The sequence below is a fragment of the Epinephelus fuscoguttatus genome, linkage group LG8 (genome assembly GCF_011397635.1).
Source record: "Epinephelus fuscoguttatus linkage group LG8, E.fuscoguttatus.final_Chr_v1".
Lineage (NCBI taxonomy): Eukaryota > Metazoa > Chordata > Actinopteri > Perciformes > Serranidae > Epinephelus > Epinephelus fuscoguttatus.
In genome coordinates, this window is record NC_064759.1 from 3,042,316 (window position 1) to 3,060,492 (window position 18,177).

Genomic DNA, 18,177 nt, shown 5'->3' on the forward strand with positions numbered 1-18,177 from the left:
TGAGAAGTAGCGTTCAGCATGCTTGAAATTTTAAAAAAACCTTTTGAGTCGTAGAAAAGATTTCCCACATTTAGATCATACAGTGTTTGATGTTCAGTACAAAGATGTAAGTGTGTGGAAATGTTTTATACCATTTTGGACTTATCGATGTTTCCAGCATCAAAATAGCTTTTAACAAAATGACAGATTTTATTTTCCCAAAATGTCCCAATTTTCTCAGTGTCCCAAAATGTTCTCACTTTCCCAATTAATCCTAATTTTACAAACTTACTCACCTCCCAAAAAGCTAAAAATGACCTCAGTATCAAGTGGCTTTGTTCCAAATCACAATACTGTAATGTCTGACCTCAGTTAATACCTTAAGAAATATTGATATTTCACTGACATCATGGGCATAAAATTTAGTGGTGAAGGGTCAATGTCACTGTGACCTTGCATCTGCCTCATTTGAATGAACGCTGTATTTCAAGAAACATTTCAGGGAATGTCCTCAAATTTGGCACGAACATCCACTTGGACTCAACAGTGGACAGATGAGAATTTTCTTCATAAAAGGTCAAAGTCACTGTGACCTTGCATCCATCTCATTTGAGTGAATGCTATATTTCAAGAAGGCTTTGAGAGAATTTCTTCAATTTTGGCACAAACATCCACCTGGACTCGACGCTGAACTGATTAGAATTTGGCGGTCAAAGGTCAAGGTCTCTTCGACGAAGAATTCATACGCTAATTATGACACAATGTCACACAAATGTCTGACAGGATAAAATAATGAAGTGGTAACATTTTACATCCAAAAGGTCAAAGGTCAGCCTCACTGTGACATCATCATGTTTTAACGTCATATCTCAGGAACAGAAGGAAAGACATTTGGTCAGATACTGAATTGGTGACTAATCTCTAAACTGTGTTGATTGTATAGATCTTCTGTGTGTGAAGCATCCATGTTTTAGAATTTGTAGCGCCTTTACGGCAACATCCCTTTTTGAGTTATTGTCAGCTGTCATGGCAACATATGAGTCTGTACAGATGTGGATGTAAACTGCGACTGCAACTTGACTGGTTCGTGGACGCATACAACCACAAGGCGGTGATTCTGGTGTTGTTTTGTTGCCTCTAACTCAGCTCCCTGATGTCTCTTTCTTTCTTTCTTTGTCTCGCTCTCTGCAGTTCAAAGACCCTCTCATCCTGTTGCTGTTGGCGTCGGCCGTCATCAGCATTCTCATGCACCAGTTTGATGACGCCATCAGCATCACAGTGGTATGTTACACCTTGCACTAAAATAATGGCGCACTTCAGTCGTTAATGTCTTTAGTGTTTTTTCTTCTTCCTTGAGAAAACGCCCCAGAGACCTGCAGTTCTTGTAAAGTTATTAATAGACACAGCAGCTTATGGCAGCGTCAGCAGTGGAGAAGATGTAGAAACATGCAGGATATCCGCTGCCTGCGAGTTTGGTAAATTAGATTATATAAAAGTTATTTTTTTCTTTTTGGATCCTTGTGGGGGAAAGGTTGTTGGAGCAGTGAATAATTGAATAGATTATGTGCAGGAGAAGAGAGAAGCAGAGAAACATAAAGGAAATAAGTCTGATTGTAAAATATACAACTAAACTTCTGTTGTGTTGCACAATTTGATGATTCATCATTTCACTGGGGATAGCTTCAGTGTAGTGAAAATGAATTTAGATGTAGAGTAACTACATTTTCCAAGTAGCTTCCCCAACACTGTTGCCAAGTTTTCATGCATGGGAAATTAGAATTCCCTGGAAGGAGAAGAGGAGGAGGAGGAGGAGGAAGAGAATTTTGGCAAGTACCCGAGGGACTGACAGTAGAGCTGCCTGGGCCCTAATTACGACAGAACACACATGTCTAACAGGATAAGATGATGAAGTGATGACATTTTCTATCCAAAAGGTCAAAGGTCAGCTCCACCGTGCCATCATAATGTTTTTCAAAAACATTTTTCTGGGTATTTTTCAGTGTCATATCTCAGGAGCAGAGGGGGAGGCATTTGGTGAGATACTGAATTGGTGATACTAATCTTAGGAGAGCATCTTAGGGTCAGGTTTGAGTTGAAAACGTGTGTGTAGTATCCAAGTATTCATGTTTTAGAATATGGAGCTTCTTTGCAGCAACATCCACATTTGAAGAATTGTCAGCTTTCATGGCTGCATATGAGTCTGGACAGGTATGGATGTAAACTGTAAAAGCATCTTGACTTGTTGGGGAGGCAGACAGTCACAAGGCTGTAATTCTAGTTTCCCTTCTTTTCTCATAGAAATTAACGAGAGGCTGCTTTTCCCCCACACACTGCTGACATTTGTCTGAACACAACTGGTCATGCGCCAGTGGATTTTCACATAAATGCCTCTGTGACCTGACGCAGACAAGACTGTTATGATTAGCTGTAAGTTTCAGAGGCTAAATCTCAGAGGAAAGTGTCACACAGACTGATTGGCTGATCTGACCCCTGTAGGGCGAGCCCATCTGTGAGGCCGCAGGACAAAGAGTCGTAGTAAACATTGCATCATCTCACTGTTTGAACATGTACTTAAACTGTGTGTTTATCAATATTTGTAGATAGTTTGAATATTACATTCCTTGTTTCAGTAAAACCTTTTTAAGTTTCCTGGAAGTTGTGCAAACTTTTAGTTTGTGGCTTCACTGATTTGTTGTTTATCTAAAGAGTAAATATTAGGTGCTAGTTTCTGGCTCTTATTACCATGGTCTCTGTGGGGTTTTAGTACGTCAGTCTTTCACATACAGTCACTATAAAAACTTTTTACCCTCATTGAAAGTTTTCATGTTTTCTTGTTTTTCAACACTGACTGAAATTAGATTTAATGTCGCTGTTTTGACGCTGATCAACAGAAAAAGAGCCCAAAATATCAAAGTGAAAACAGATCCTTAAAAACAGATTTTAATGAATAATGAAATATAAAAAACTTGTTTGCATAAATATTCAGCCCCTCCAAGCCAGTACTAACGAGATGGACCATGGCAGCAATTTTTGTCTTAGGTCTGTGCTTAGGTCTGGTCTGTGCTTTCAGAAAAACAAATCGAACCAATTAATAAATAAATAATAAAAATAATTTATTAAAAATGAAGTGGAAATATTTAGATTATATGGAATATTTAGATTATATGGTAAAAAGAAATGTTAAAAAAAAGTCATAGTATCTTGAGAAAGTCAAAATATTTTAGGGGAAAGCCTTAAAATGTTTTTTTATAATAAATTTGTCATACTTTGAAAATAAAGTCATGGTATTTTGAGAAAGAAATGTAAATACTGTATTAACAGTCAGAATACAGTCAAAATATTGCAAGAGAAAAGTATTTGTTTTTATTTGTAATAATTGAAAATTAAGAAAATTAAAGAAATATGATATTTTGATTTTGACTATTTAAAAAACAATACTTTTTCTTGTATTTTTTGTACTAAGTTTTCATAGTATTTTGAGAAGAAAGTCAAAATATCCCAAGAGAAGATTTTTTTTAAATAAATCTGTAATACTTTTAAAATAAAATTATTGTATTTAGAGAAAGAAATATAAATATTTTGTAATAGAGTCAAAATATTTTGAAAAAGTTGCACCTCTTTTAGAATGCAGTCAAAATATTACAAAAGTTGTTTTAATTTGCAGTTCTTCAAAATTAAAGTCATAATATTTTGACATTATAGTAGAAATATTAATGAGGAAAAAAGCTGAAGTAGTTTAAAAAAAAAACAATACTTAAATTTCTTTTTTTAAATAATTTTTTTAAAAACTTGATTTCCATAGTATTTTGAGAAGAAAGTGAAAACATTACAAAGGCCGTTTTTAGTCCTGCGAAATTTTTTGTTTGTTTTTTTGACTATTTCAGTTTTGCTGTGTGGAGCAATTTGGGCGTCATGTTTGTATGAAAGGTGCTATATAAATAAATAAAGCTACAGTTCAAAATATTTTGATAATGAAGTTGTTAAATTCTGAGAATAAAAAAATAGTACGTGAATAGTATAAATATCTGGATAGTAAAGTCATACATTTTTACAACATTTTAATATTTGGTTGTCCTGAGCAGGTGAGGTCAGTCTGTCAGCTTTTACCTCTCGACTACATTAAATGAGACGTAACTCAGTGTCCAGTCTCTCTCCCTCTCTCTCTCTCTCTCTCTCTCTCTCTCTCTCTCTCTCTCTCTCTGTTTCTGTCTCATCACAGGCCATCATCATCGTAGTGACAGTTGCTTTTGTCCAGGTGAGTCTTCTTTATGTCTACGACAACATAAACGTTTATGGCCACAAACATAAAAAGATGTTTACAGTGTGAATCTTTAAGTAGTCTGCTGCACATTTAGAGTGTGTGTGTGTGTGTGGTTTGAATATATATTTTATACATATATTCATGACTTTCTCACAGTTTTTATAACTCTGTTGATCTGAGTTGTTTGTCATCTGTGTGTAGGAGTACCGCTCAGAGAAGTCTCTAGAAGAGCTCGGGAAGCTGGTGCCTCCAGAATGTCACTGGTGAGAGTTTCATCCTTCCTCCTCCTCCTCCTCTTCCTCTTCTTCTGTGGTTAATACAGCCTTGTTAATGTGATTCAGTCCAGGTCAGCGGTCAGAGCTCACACCGAAGGGTTCAGTCCCCACAGTACACCCAGTCTGGTCAGCTGTTTGGCTTTAATGTTTTATATGTAGTTTCACCAGCAGTGCTGCAACCAACCGTTATTATTCAATAGAGAATAGTTCAGTGGAGCTTAAACTGATGTCAGTAAATTGCCTGTTTTGTCTCAACAAGATACAATAAAATGTCAGACTTTTAATTTATTTGCTTTATAAAACAGAACAGCAGCAGATCTTTGAAAAAAAAAATTTTCCACAATTTTTTTTATTCAACAACTAGGATTTGTCCCCAGGTTCATTGTGAACTCTGACTTATCCATGTGACTGTTAAGAAGCAGAAACATAACGTGTTTCTTCATGTGCAACATGTTAGTCTGGAGGTTTAAACTGGTGTCCTCTCACAGAGTTGGTGATTCAAACTAAACTTTCATCTCTGTCAGAGAAAACTGATCTGAGTTCAGACTGTTTACTTACAGCACAGCTACACTCACAGATAACTGAGCCTCCTACCTGCCTGTCAAACACCATCAACCCACAAACCTTCTCCAGTCCGGACTGAGTGGAGTCCTGCGGGGTGAAGCTGTGAAGGCTGCGAGCGGAGCTAGCTGCTAACAGCCACCGCTGCAACTAACAAACTCCACAAATCCATTCAGCAGCTCCACCATCCACAGTCAGACACACACGGCTGATTATTTACTGCTGAATTACAGCTCACAACTTGCACCAACCCAAACATCCTGGTGCAGACTATTTACTGGAGTTTACCAGCCTGTGGCTCATCAGGCATCTGAAGATCATTACAAGCACGACTGTTCTGACTTTTAATGTCCGATATTTCACCACGAACATTTTTGTCATGTCTCGTCTCGTCAACAAAAACAAAACATAGATTTTGTCTTAATTTTTATTACTAGGGTTTTTGATTTAGCCCGTCATTGTCTTGTTTTCATCATTGAAAAAAGGTCGCTGTCGAAAATGTTTCTTCATCATGTCGCCAACAAAATGTGCACTGATGTAAAGCATCACTTTTAAGATAGCACAGCATGGTATTGTCATGCTTCTTTTCCATACAAATTATGTACAAAAAATGCGGCAAACCTAACTTAAAAAAGATAAATAAGGGAAAACAATAACCATTATAATTATTAGTTAAAACATAATAATGATACTTGTATAACATCACCTGCCAAATGTTTTTACCTCCATATCAAAGAGCAACACGAGACCTTTAACAGATCACCAGCCTCACACTCCCTCCTTATCTACCCCGTCCCCACCCATACTCCGCACTGCAACTCACAGATTAGCTCACTTCATCTTTAATGTGTTCGTTTGTTTAATGTTTATTTGTTTTGGGACGAACATGTAGCGAAAAACGATGCAACACACTAATTAGCTGTCCCTGTCTCAAGATGGGGTCGGTATAAGATAATGAATACACAACAGTTCTTATTTTCAGGTCATTATACACTAAACTGAACATACTTATTATATTTCGGTCAATATATCCCCGTAAATCCTTCACACTGGACCTTTAAAGGAAGTCACTGAAGCGAAGGAGCGTTTTCTGAGACGTCTGATGACGACGATTCAGAGACATAAAATGCTCCTTCAAACAAACTCCTCAGGACTCGATTTACACTTCAAATAACAGCAGAATGAAGGAGCAGCTGGTCCTTCACCTGGCAGAGAGCGAACACACACACACACACACACACACACACACACACACACACCTGTAACAGCAGGCCTGTAAGCTGAGAAGGTCTCCTGTTGTGGCTGAACTGTCAGGAATGGATTATAGCTCAGTCTGATTTGTTTTTCTCCACTTCCTCCCTCCATCTCTGTACGCAGTGTTAAAAGTATTGTACTGTCATACTCATCAATATCAGTACACCATTAATTATAGCACTCTCCCTCTTTGGAACAATTTGAAATCAAATGTAAAGTCACACACACACACACACACATCCTCAAGTCTCAACTGAAGAGACGTCTTATCTAAAGTGTCAAATCAACCTTCTTTATTTCTAATTGATTTTAAGGTTTCCTTTTGTATCTGCTCTCCTTATTATTGAGCTTCAGAATGATGAAGAAAGGTGATTGAAGTGACTTTGAACGTGGCATGGTTGTTGGTGCCAGACGGGCTGGTCTGAGTATTTACTGGGATTTTCAGCACAACCATCTCTAGGGTTTACAGAGGATGGTCCCAAAAAGAGAAAATATCCAGTGAGCCAAAATGCCTTGTTGATGCCAGAGGTCAGAGGAGAATGGCCAGACTGGTTCAAGATGATAGAAAGGCAACAGGAAGTCAAATAAGCACTGGTTCCAACCAAGGTGTGCAGAAGAGCATCTCTGAAGCAACAACACCTTGTCCAACCTTGAAGCAGATGGGCTACAGCAGCAGAAGACCACACCAGGTGCCACTCCTGTCAGCTAACAACAGGAAACTGAGGCTACAATTCACACGGGTTTTCTCACCAAAACTGGACAATAGAAGATTGGAAAAACCACATTCAGATGGAAGCATGGATCCATCCTGCCTTGTATCAACGCTTCAGGCTGCTGCTGCTGCTGGTGTAATGGTGTGGGGGAGATTTTCTTAGTACCAACTGAGCATGGTTTAAACACCACAGCCTACCTGAGTATTGTTGCTGAGCGTGTCCATCCCTTTATGACCACAGTGTACCCATCTTCTGATGGCTACTTCCAGCAGGATAATGCACCATGTCACAAAGCTCACATCATCTCAAACATGACAGTGAGTTCACTGTACTCCAATGGGTAATAGTATATATGCAAATAAAGATCAGTCTGACAATTCAGATTCTCTTTCAGTATCAGGGAGGGGAACCTGGAGCACATGCTGGCCAGAGAGCTGGTTCCTGGAGACACTGTCTGTCTGTCGGTGGGAGAGAGAGTCCCTGCTGACCTCCGCCTCGTCGAGGTACGCACCAACACACACACACACACACACACACACTGATGTTTAATTATCAATTCAAAGGCCATTGTTAGGTCGTGTTTGTACCAGGCCTCTCCTTTCATTTTCCCAGTGCAGCCTCACTGAGCATGAATATATATTTTGCCAGGAACAAACTGTTCACACTCACACATGTACACACACGCTGTCAGCAGAAAGCAGCTCAGCTTAACCACAGTACTGGGCTTTATTTTACAGCTCTCATTTCCATGAATTCCCTAGAAAGGCACTGATGTGTAACTGGGGATTCTTTGTCAACTTCCTGGAAGGGACTGTGAAATTTAGTAGTAAAATTAGGGACAATATGTCCACTGTTCAGCTGGTCCACCTCCAGTTAATTCATTTAAATGAAATGCTGGTGTAACCAGAGTCTTTTAGACGGTACACAGCAGGTCAGGTCAGCTCAGCGTGCAAAGATGTCAGATTTCTACAAGCAAACAAACAACTCAGTGTCTATAAACTGTGAAGTTTCTGATACATTTGCTTGTGTTTCAATGGAGCCGTCCTTTCAAGGAAATCAACAGGTGGTTATAAACTTCACTTGACCCGTTAAACTCTAATACCTGTCTCCAAACTTTATTTCTATGTTTCCTACAACTGGTACCAGAATACATAATCCTTCATAGGAAACATTATAGGAAGTTACCGGGATATTACAGACCCAAAAAAGAAAATGTTTCCGAAACATTTAGAAATGATCACATGCACATGCTAAGTTGAATTAATGTTATTGAGCAGGTAGTGAAGCCAACACAGTGCGACAGCAGTGAAAAACGTACTGTTTATAAACCACACGCAGGATTTATTTAGATATTTTTTAGTTAATTCATCCAGGTTACATGATATCAGCCCACTTATAGCCCGACGTAGCAACGTATCGTGCCGTCTCGGATCGTGAATGACAATGAGTGACGTACACGATAATCCATCGTTTAATCTCGTATAGTGTGTCATAGGAGACGACAACTGATGTCATGTCTAAGTCTAGCGTGTTTGATTTTCCTTTTGTCTTCCACGACTTCTCCCGTCACAGCCGTCACTTTGACCAATAGGAACACAGAGCGATCTGCTGCCATGGAAACTGTGTGACAACAACAGCGCAGCCTTTTAGATATTTCCTGTGGGACGTTAGCACACAGAGTAAAAAGGAAACAGCAGAGGCACTTTATCAACCCGCTGAGTACTGCCATTAGCATCAAGCTAGCAAACAATGTTCTTTCTTCATAATGGAGGATATAAAGGAATCAAACTCACAGATAGTGTCTGGGCCTTTACTCAGCACAGCTGCAGAGGCTACCAGCTTCATCTCAAACACACCACATTAGAGACAGGCCCTCATTTATTATTCCATTTTTAGTTTTAATCCCCTCCCGTTTGTCCTGCTACATTTAATGCATTGCGCCGTCATTTCAAACTCAACACTTCCTGTATCTGTTTCAAATAAAAAGGATTTTTTTTTTGACTCCACAGTTGTCTAATCTGACAAAGTGACTGTCGGAACAGACAAAAAAACCAAAGTAAAGTCATGTGAGTCATGTAAAGACATGAGAGTTGAGCGTAAGAGAAAGACAGGGAACTTGTTCCTAAACCAAATGCCACAGCATTTATTTATTTATATTTATTATTTATATATTGTTTTTGGTTGTTGTTTTTTTAAAGTGCAATTTTTGATAAGAGACTGAGAGTCTATTTTTTTTGTATTTATAAGGTATTTATTTATGTATTTTGGTGTATTTTTTGTGTTATTTCAGATATTTAAATTTTCTTTCGTAAATATTCTTGTTAAATATTTATTTCTCTTTAAAATGGTGTACTTGCATCAATATGCCTTTATTATCATTATATAAGCTTAAAAAATGGTCTAAAAAAAGCAAAATTACAACAACAATAAAAATGGTCTTAAAAGCACAATATTACGCAATATTATCGCTTATCGCAATAATTTCTGACGCAATTAATCACCCAACAAAATTTGTTATCATGACAGGCCTACTCACATTGGCAGTCACTCATCGGGTCTGTCAATATGTTTGGAGCATTGGACGAGATAGAACAATATGTATCACAGCCCTCCGACGCTTCCTCCTCACACTAGCTGTATTCAGTGCGCCCCGCAAACCCGGGCAGTTTATCTAGAGAGATTTCTTCACAGTGAGTTTTGTTGCTCAGTATTTACTTTTAAAATTAGTCAGCAATCACCATGAATGAGAAGGAAAACCAAGTCATATTCTGTTTTAAATGTATCCTGCTCCTGATCTTGGTTGAGCTGTGTGTTTGCTCTCATAACATCGTTCTCTAGTTAGAGAATGAGAATAAACACAGTTATCTAAATGAGGGTTTTCCTTCATCACGAGTACGGATATGGACACATTTTACTCAGATGATACTCGTTCTTGAAGTACATTATCTTTATTGCTCTTTCATGAGTATGGGTAAACAAGTTTCTGCATTACCAACAACTCTGCCCTTGAAAGTACATATGCTGTCAGGAGAAATCGGTAACTCTTTCACAAAAGATACTGCTGGGAAGAAAAAGGACATTATCTGTGCAGGGTACTCTTTTCTTCTCTTTCTTCTGTTTGTTCTTGGTTATGTTTTCGGGTAGTTGATTTGATAATTGATTAGAAAAGCAACTACTGTTCATTGACCACTCACGCCCTCTCTCAGGCTACTGACTTGTCTGTGGATGAGTCCAGTCTGACGGGGGAGACCACCCCCTGCTCCAAGTCCACCTACCACCAGCCAGCATCCACCAATGGAGACATCGCCTCCCGCAGCAACATCGCCTTCATGGGAACACTGGTGCGCTGCGGCCGAGCCAAGGTACCTGCAGCATCATCACATTTCTTCTTTCTTAACAATCATCAAAATAGTTTTATGATATTTGTTCAGTCAGAAACAGGCTGTGCACTGTGTACATGTTCTTTTCTTGGTTACATCCTGTTACAAACAACACACACAAACTGGAACACCTCAAAGCAGAAGACACATGTTTAGTCAAACACCTGCGCGTAGCCATGCAGAAAGATAGAGCAAATATGAAACCCAAACAAAGTGTCGTGTATATTCATATGTGAGCTGTTTGTCTTCTCAGGGCATCGTTATAGGAACCGGAGAGAACTCAGAGTTTGGAGAGGTTTTCAAGATGATGCAAGCAGAAGAGGTAAATTATCCTGATCCTCACTACCACTATGACTACAGGCTTCACTACTACAGCCTCTGCCACTGTCAGGGCGCTCAGTCGCAGAGTGATAACAGCATTTGGGCGTGATGATTTTTTTTTGAACAATTCATCTTACATTTCTGCATCTCCAGGTTTGCTTTAAAGCATTTCAGCCGTCAGCATTCACTCTGCATTCTCTCACTGCATCTGCTCATGAAAACTTGAGTAAACAAATCTGTTTCCTGTTTGTTGTGTTCAGGCTCCTAAAACACCGCTACAGAAGAGCATGGACCTGCTGGGGAAGCAGCTGTCGCTCTACTCCTTCGGCATCATAGGTTGGTTTGTTTGTTTTGCAGTCATCATCACCGCTGTCAGCCTTCATCCTCAGCATCTCTGTGTTAAGAGTTCATGTTGAGTCTGTGTTTCCTGTGCCGTGTCTCAGGGGTCATCATGCTGGTGGGCTGGCTGCAGGGGAAGAGGATCCTGGACATGTTCACCATCGGTGTCAGGTAGGATTTCACTCTGGATTTCACTCTGAATCAGCTGACTGATGTTTGCAGTCTGGGAGCTGAATGAAGCCTCTCTGTAGAGGCGGTGTGTGTGTGTGTGTTAAGTAAATGATTGAACCCTGGCAGCAGCTCTGTCAGTCTACAGTTTACTTTTGTTATCAGATTATAACTCACTGACCTCTGTCATGGCCGACAGGTTGACTTGTAGCAGGTGTAGAGCAGGTCTGGTTTATTTACACAACGTCACTAGAAAGACTAACGGAGACATTAACGAGGAACAGAACCATTTATGGTGTCGTTACTGAGAGGAACAGGTCATTAAAAAATAAAAATGAACCCTAAATGATCAGAAGGATATCATTCCCATGTCTGTGTGTTGAGGTTGGAGTTCTAGCAAACGTTGGTATTGTAAATGAAATATCAAATTGAATCAGGAGATCAGTGGTGATACCCAGCTCTAGTTTAAAACTAATAATACTTGTATCAGTAATGAAAATAATCGTTAGTTGCAGCCCTGAGTGTGGACGCAGTTTATGACAGATCTCAGGTCAGCAGGCAGGTTGTTCCAGAGAACAGGACCCAGGTAGCTGAGAGCAGCTTCAGTAGATCTGGATCTTATGTTAGGTCCAGTTAGAAAACCAGCTGATGAGGTCTGACTGTGTCACAGAGCAGGAAGGAGAACAAAGTTTGCTCCTGTGGTCGTTACATTCTAATAAAATATTGTCTCACCTTAACTTTTGTACTTGGTGTGATGTGTTGTGTTGATTATTGATCACTGATCACCTCTCCTCCTCCATCAGTCTGGCGGTAGCTGCCATCCCAGAGGGTTTACCCATCGTGGTGACGGTGACGCTGGCGCTCGGTGTGATGCGCATGGTGAAGAAAAGAGCCATCGTCAAGAAGCTTCCCATCGTAGAAACTCTGGGTACGTTAATTAAAGGACAACTTCAGTATTTTTCAACCTGGGCCCTATTTCCCCATGTGTATCTGTGTGTATGATTCATGGGTACCACTCGTTCTAAAATTGGTTCAGTATTGAGCCGCGAAACGAGCTAAAACAGTAATGGGGGCAAATGCGGCCCGTATAAAAGTGCTTTTTTTCGCCACTGACCGGTTCAGATCGCCAGTGTTATCTCTGTAGACAGCATATTGTAGCGGCCCTGGGGCAGTGGTGAGTGTGAATGAGTGGAGTCAGCTGTCAGTCAGTGTTGGAGCAGAAAGGGGGAGGGCGTCCCCGCTTGGTACAGTAAATGAGTATGTGTGTGTGAAGTGTGTGGGGTTTTTTTTGCCACTGACCGGTTCAGATCGCCAGTGCTGTCTCTGTAAATAGCATACTAAACGTTTCCCTTACCTCTGGGCTGTGTGATGTCACGAGCTTTGCTCCACTGTGTCTGTAGCTCTCTCTACTCGTGGGACAGCCGTTTTCTTGAGGAAGAGGTGTTTCGGGATTGGATGTCTTCTCTTCTTCAGCTGGCAGTAGACATCTTGGGAGAAGTGAGCACTGCAGACCCGATGGTCTGCAAGGCGCAGTGTCTGGACAGGAGTATTAGCATCCATTTGTAGCACAACTATCCACAACTTCAGCATCTCACCGTCCGACAAAGGCAGCCTATGAAAGCTGTAACTTACGAGGTGTTGTGTGACATCCTGCTCTTGCATTTGAGAAAAAGGCCCGTTTATTTGAGCACTCCAAAAACTCCGGTAACACTCCAGGGGGTAGCACGTAAAAGACTCCGTCCTCTGACTCTTCTAGTGTAACACACACTTCACACACACATACTCACTTACAGTACCCAGCGGGGACGCCCTCCCCCTCTCTGCTCCAACACTGACTGACAGCTGACTCCACTCATTCACACTCACTACTGTCCCAGGGCCGCTACAATATGCTGTCTACAGAGATAACACTGGCGATCTGAACCGGTCAGTGGCGAAAAAAAGCAATTTTATATGGGACGCATTTGCCCCCATTACCGTTTTAGCTTAGCCTGAGTGTCAGACTGAAGCTCCCAGAACCTTCAGTCTGACATGGCTTCCATTGAAGGCGATTTACAAGGGGGAGGGAATTTGATTTTTCCCTAACCAATCAGTAGAGATCAACGACTCACCCAGAATCTGACGTCATTAGTATCCATGCCTCGGGGGTGCCGAAAACAAGCGAGCATTGCCCGTTTAAAATGTCTCCGTCGTCGTGCACGTCCAGCTGCATCGCTGTTAAATCCAGTTTAGCAGCTTCCTTAATTTGGTCCTCCGTTAACGCGAGTAGTGGCGAAATACCTCGATAGCATCGTTAATGTGGTCTGTAGGATCTGTAGCGGTCGCCATTGTTGTTATCCTCACCAGTTACCCACCGGCGTACAGCTTGACATCAGCGTGGCGCTGATTGGCTAATTGCTAGACCCCTGGCGTTCATTGGTCCGTCCATTGTTTGGACGAGATAAATTGCAAATTCATTGCAGTATGCCAGACCAGAGATGCAAGCCTCCTCAGTTGAGTGGGCGGGGTCTATGGTCTGGAACCAGGCTAGTTTTAGCTCGTTTCGCGGCTCAATACTGAACCAATTTTAGAACGAGTGGTACCCATGAATCATACGCACAGATACACATGGGGAAATAGAGCCCAGGTTGAAAAATACTGAAGTTGTCCTTTAATACACACTGTGTTATCATATCACATCTACAACACAACAGCTTTTACTTCATCTGTTACTGATGAGAGCAACATTTTATTATCAGCTGATAAAGGTGGGGCTGATTGTGTTTGTTTCTTTCTTGAAATAAGTGAAAAAATGTATTTTAGTTATTTCAACCAGCTGCTGTCTGAAATCAGCTTGTTTCAGTAAGTTTTTTTAGAGATGAAAGAGTCTTAAAAAAATCTCTTACCTGTAAAAATAAATCTGTTAAAACAGGTTGAAATTATCTCACTGTAATGACAGATTTTATTATTATTATATATTAGTATTATATTTCATTATACTTGTTTAATAGACAAAAATAAAGTTGTATACAGTGTGTGTAGTAAACAAAATATTTAATCCCCACCTGCAGCTGTCAGATAAATATTGTGCAGTAAAAAGTACAACATCTTCCTCTGAAATGTTGTCGAAATATAAAGTGACAGAAAAAATAAACTACCAATAAAAATATAAACAAAAATTTAAATTGTTTTTTAAGAAGTGATTTAAAAGAGATGTTACTGTAACTACGAGAGCAAAACAACAATTTATTAAGTCCCTGATTCAAAAGCTTAAGCTTATTTGTTAATGGCAGAAATTAAATGAAAGAATTAGCTAAAACCTTAAAATGGAAGAATTCATAAAAATCAGCAAAGAAACAAAAAGTTCCCGATCCTGTTTGATTACGATTCATTTTTTTAAATAATTTGCTGAAAAACTACAACAACAAATATAGGTACAAGCAAACAAGAACACGATTATAATAATGCTCGTATTAATAAGTGCAGCTTCATTTAGCTCATTTATAACAGATTTATATCGGGTGTGTTACTTCCTGTTAACAGTAACATTGTTTCCTCCGTCAGGCTGCTGTAACGTGATCTGCTCAGATAAGACGGGGACGCTGACCAAGAACGAGATGACCGTCACTCAGCTGTTCACGTCCGATGGACTCCATGTTGAGGTCTGAACCCCCTTCATCACTCATCATCATCATCATTATAATCATCATCAGAGCAGAATAAAAGTTTAGATATACGTGGATATGCCAGCTTGAAGTCTAATTTGACACTTTGTCCAAACGAGACAATGTGTTAAGTGTGTGTTTCTTGATGGATTTAACGGCCTGAAACTGCAGTTAATGCTACAGGTGTAATTAACATATTTTTCATGAAAAAAAATTAATATAAAAATAGAAACTAGGCAGATATTGGCAAAAATTCAAGTTATTTATTGTCATACGCACGATGACATAGAAGCACTCACTCCAACAGCACTCATAAAATATGTATAAAAAGAAAATCTTAGACATAAAATGGTGCAGAAGTAAAATATAAAGATAAAATATAACATATATAACATAAAATATATATTTGCGGTATATTTAAATTACAAAATTGATGGTTTAGTTTCAGTTTTTTCCACAAAAAACAGTTAAAAATACTAGTATGTGAAATGGGGCACCCTAATAAGCTCTTTAAAGCTCTAAAGACATAAAGCAAATAGTAAAGTTAACTAATTGTAAATGTGAGTGTAGTAAATGTAAATGCTTAATGAGAGGTAATAAATGTAGAGAGACATCAAGAGATACAGTCGGGTAGTAAACAGTAAAACCATATGAAGGTTAAATGACATATTGTCGAATTATTTAAATGAAATCACAGCTGAGAAATGAGAGCGCTGCTGTAACGTGGCATGTGACACCTGAGGAAGGTTCAGTCAGTCTCCTGCAGCCCGACCCACTTCCTTCATCTGGAAGTCCCAGCAGCCATGCTGGGAGAAATGGGTCAGGTGACTGAGGACCAGGAGACCTCGTCTGGTTTTAACTGGATGTCTTTTTAATGACACGATGATATGACCTGTAACATCAGACAAAGTCGTCTACTGACACAGAAGAAGTCTTCCAACACCAACAGGAACTGACTGAATATGAATATGAATGTGACAACCGTCTGTTTATTCTGTTTTAAACGTGTATCAGTAGAGTGAGTTGCCTGTTGTTAGTGTGTCCTTGTGTCTGAGTTGTTGTCCTGTGATGTTGTTCTGCAGGTGACGGGCGTCGGCTACAACGGAACAGGAGAAGTTTTACTGGATGGAGAGATCATCCACGGCTTCTCCTGCCCGTCAGTCAGCAAGATCGTAGAGGTGAGTCCAACAGGTGCAGGAAAACTCTGGAGAATTATTTTCACTTATCTGTAAATATTGAGTTAACAGCTTGTTTGCCATCACATGACTATTATAATGTGCAGAAGAGGACCGATTTGAGTGCATGAGCGAAACACTTCACATGCAGTTATCCTGCTAACTGAATGACAACACTCATGTTAGAAGTGTCGTCTGTTGCAGGAGTTCAGCAGTGTTTGCTCTGCTGTGACTTTGGTGTCCTGCTCTAGTTTGGAGAACGTGAGACAGCGTTCACGTGTTTTTAACATGTAACAAAAGCCTTGGTTTTTACCAGCGCTGTATGGATGCAGATGGGTTCAGTGTTAGCATGGCTGCAGCAGCTAATGCTATCTCTGAATGGTGGAGTGTGAGGTCAGCCCTCATGTTCGTAGTATTCCCAGAGTATTTTATTCTCTTATGACAGTGCTGTAAATCTCATGTGTCACATCCAAGTCCTCCTTCTGTCTTAAAAGATCCAAAATAATCCCAGACGTTTGATTTAAACGCAGACAGCACATTTCTGATTTCTTTCTCTGGTGCCTTCATCTTTGTTTTGTTGAACTTCCCTCCAAATGCTGCAGACTGAGACCTCTGCTGACCTCACCAGGAAATAAACATCAGCATCATCTAGTGGACCGAAAAAACAACTGATTTTATTATTCTAGTACCAAAAGTGGTATTAGAATGTGTATTTGAAAAAATTGCTAATGTATATTATAAAAGATCGATGCAAAATATCATGATACTAAGCTGTATCGATTTTTTTTTTCCACCCCTAGAGGATGGTGACTTCATAAAAGAGTTGGATGAACCTGTAGGCTGCAGGTATCATCAGGAATTTGAGTTGTCAGGTGTTGACACGATCGTCTTTACATTAGCTCATCCGTCATGCATCCTAACATTACTAACATTAGATGGTGAGCCACATGAAAGCGTACAAGAGTCTACAGGTTATAATTATTTTGTGTGCAGTTGGGTCTTCGACCTTGGAGCCAAATTAGCATTGAACAACCTCTGCTCTTTCTTTGGCGTATGAGGTAGTGCGCTTGGGAATCACTGTCTTTTTGTGTTTCAGCTCTGTACATGATGCACCACGGGCGTCAGGCCACTGGCTGCCTAACTTAAGCTACTGTTTTCTACCTACTTGTTCAACTGGTGAAACGTCATTAAATATCTGGGTTGTGGCCAAAGAACATAGTCACGGCACTTGATAATTTTCTTGGCAATTTCATAGACTTTAAAAATAGTGGACATAGTCGCCATGATGTCACCCATGGATTTGTGGACCCCTGTTTTGAAGCCTCTTGGAGTTTTGGAGTCAGAAGTGACCATCACTGGAGGAAAGGCTGGAGCTAATCCTAACACTAGCTGCTAGCTTGGTTAGCACAGTGTATTTACAGCTGTGGTTAACTGTGAAAATGGTCATGCTCAACTTTGCTAACAAAACATGCTTAAAATCTTTAAAACAAAATGTACTTGGCGGAAAAACTGAATGTCCAACTCCTTAGAGGGTCTGTCAGTACAATTAAACGCTGAACAAGACTTTTTAGGTAGCCAGAACATTATAATTATCTTTTATAAACTGAAAACTGAATTAGATACGGCTACGCCTGTACTCTGTAAATCTGGCGTTACGTCACGATTATGTTTACTTTACCAGTGTTGTCACCATGGCAGATACCAGCCCTCAATTATGCATAACTTTAAGTCTAAAATACAAAGAGATAAGTCATATAAAAAAAAACTTGAAATTAGTTACAGTGACCAAAACTGTTTTTCATACCAGGCTGCAAACATATTTATCTCTGCTGTAAAGCTAGGCTTATAAACATGGAGGTCTATGGTTATTGCCTCGCTCTTAGTTAGCCTCAAGTGGACATTAGAGGAGCTGCAGTGTTTGGCACTTTAACATTGGCTTTATTTTTCAACCCCGGAGGCAACACCAACTCAAGACATGCTTAGCACAACGCTTTAACTTGACATTAGTTAACTCCACACCTCCAGAGTAATGATGAATGTTTATTGATCCACATCTGCTGTGTTCTCACATCTTCTCTTCATGTATGATTATTTTCGGGACCCAGAA

General features: G+C 39.8%; 1 protein-coding gene across 5 annotated transcripts in view; it reads left to right on the forward strand.

Moving 5' to 3' along the window:
- The window catches only part of atp2c1 (ATPase secretory pathway Ca2+ transporting 1), a 72,665-nt gene that overhangs the window by 35,929 nt on the left and 18,559 nt on the right, over nucleotides 1-18,177 (forward strand). For all 5 annotated transcript variants that reach the window (XM_049584859.1, XM_049584855.1, XM_049584858.1 and 2 more), the window contains 11 exons: nucleotides 1,171-1,260; nucleotides 4,199-4,234; nucleotides 4,442-4,503; nucleotides 7,438-7,546; nucleotides 10,250-10,405; nucleotides 10,677-10,745; nucleotides 11,005-11,080; nucleotides 11,188-11,254; nucleotides 12,055-12,179; nucleotides 14,795-14,892; nucleotides 15,978-16,073. In XM_049584859.1, the coding sequence (XP_049440816.1) occupies nucleotides 1,171-1,260; nucleotides 4,199-4,234; nucleotides 4,442-4,503; nucleotides 7,438-7,546; nucleotides 10,250-10,405; nucleotides 10,677-10,745; nucleotides 11,005-11,080; nucleotides 11,188-11,254; nucleotides 12,055-12,179; nucleotides 14,795-14,892; nucleotides 15,978-16,073 (984 nt within the window). The remainder of the gene's footprint in view (nucleotides 1-1,170; nucleotides 1,261-4,198; nucleotides 4,235-4,441; nucleotides 4,504-7,437; nucleotides 7,547-10,249; nucleotides 10,406-10,676; nucleotides 10,746-11,004; nucleotides 11,081-11,187; nucleotides 11,255-12,054; nucleotides 12,180-14,794; nucleotides 14,893-15,977; nucleotides 16,074-18,177) is intronic.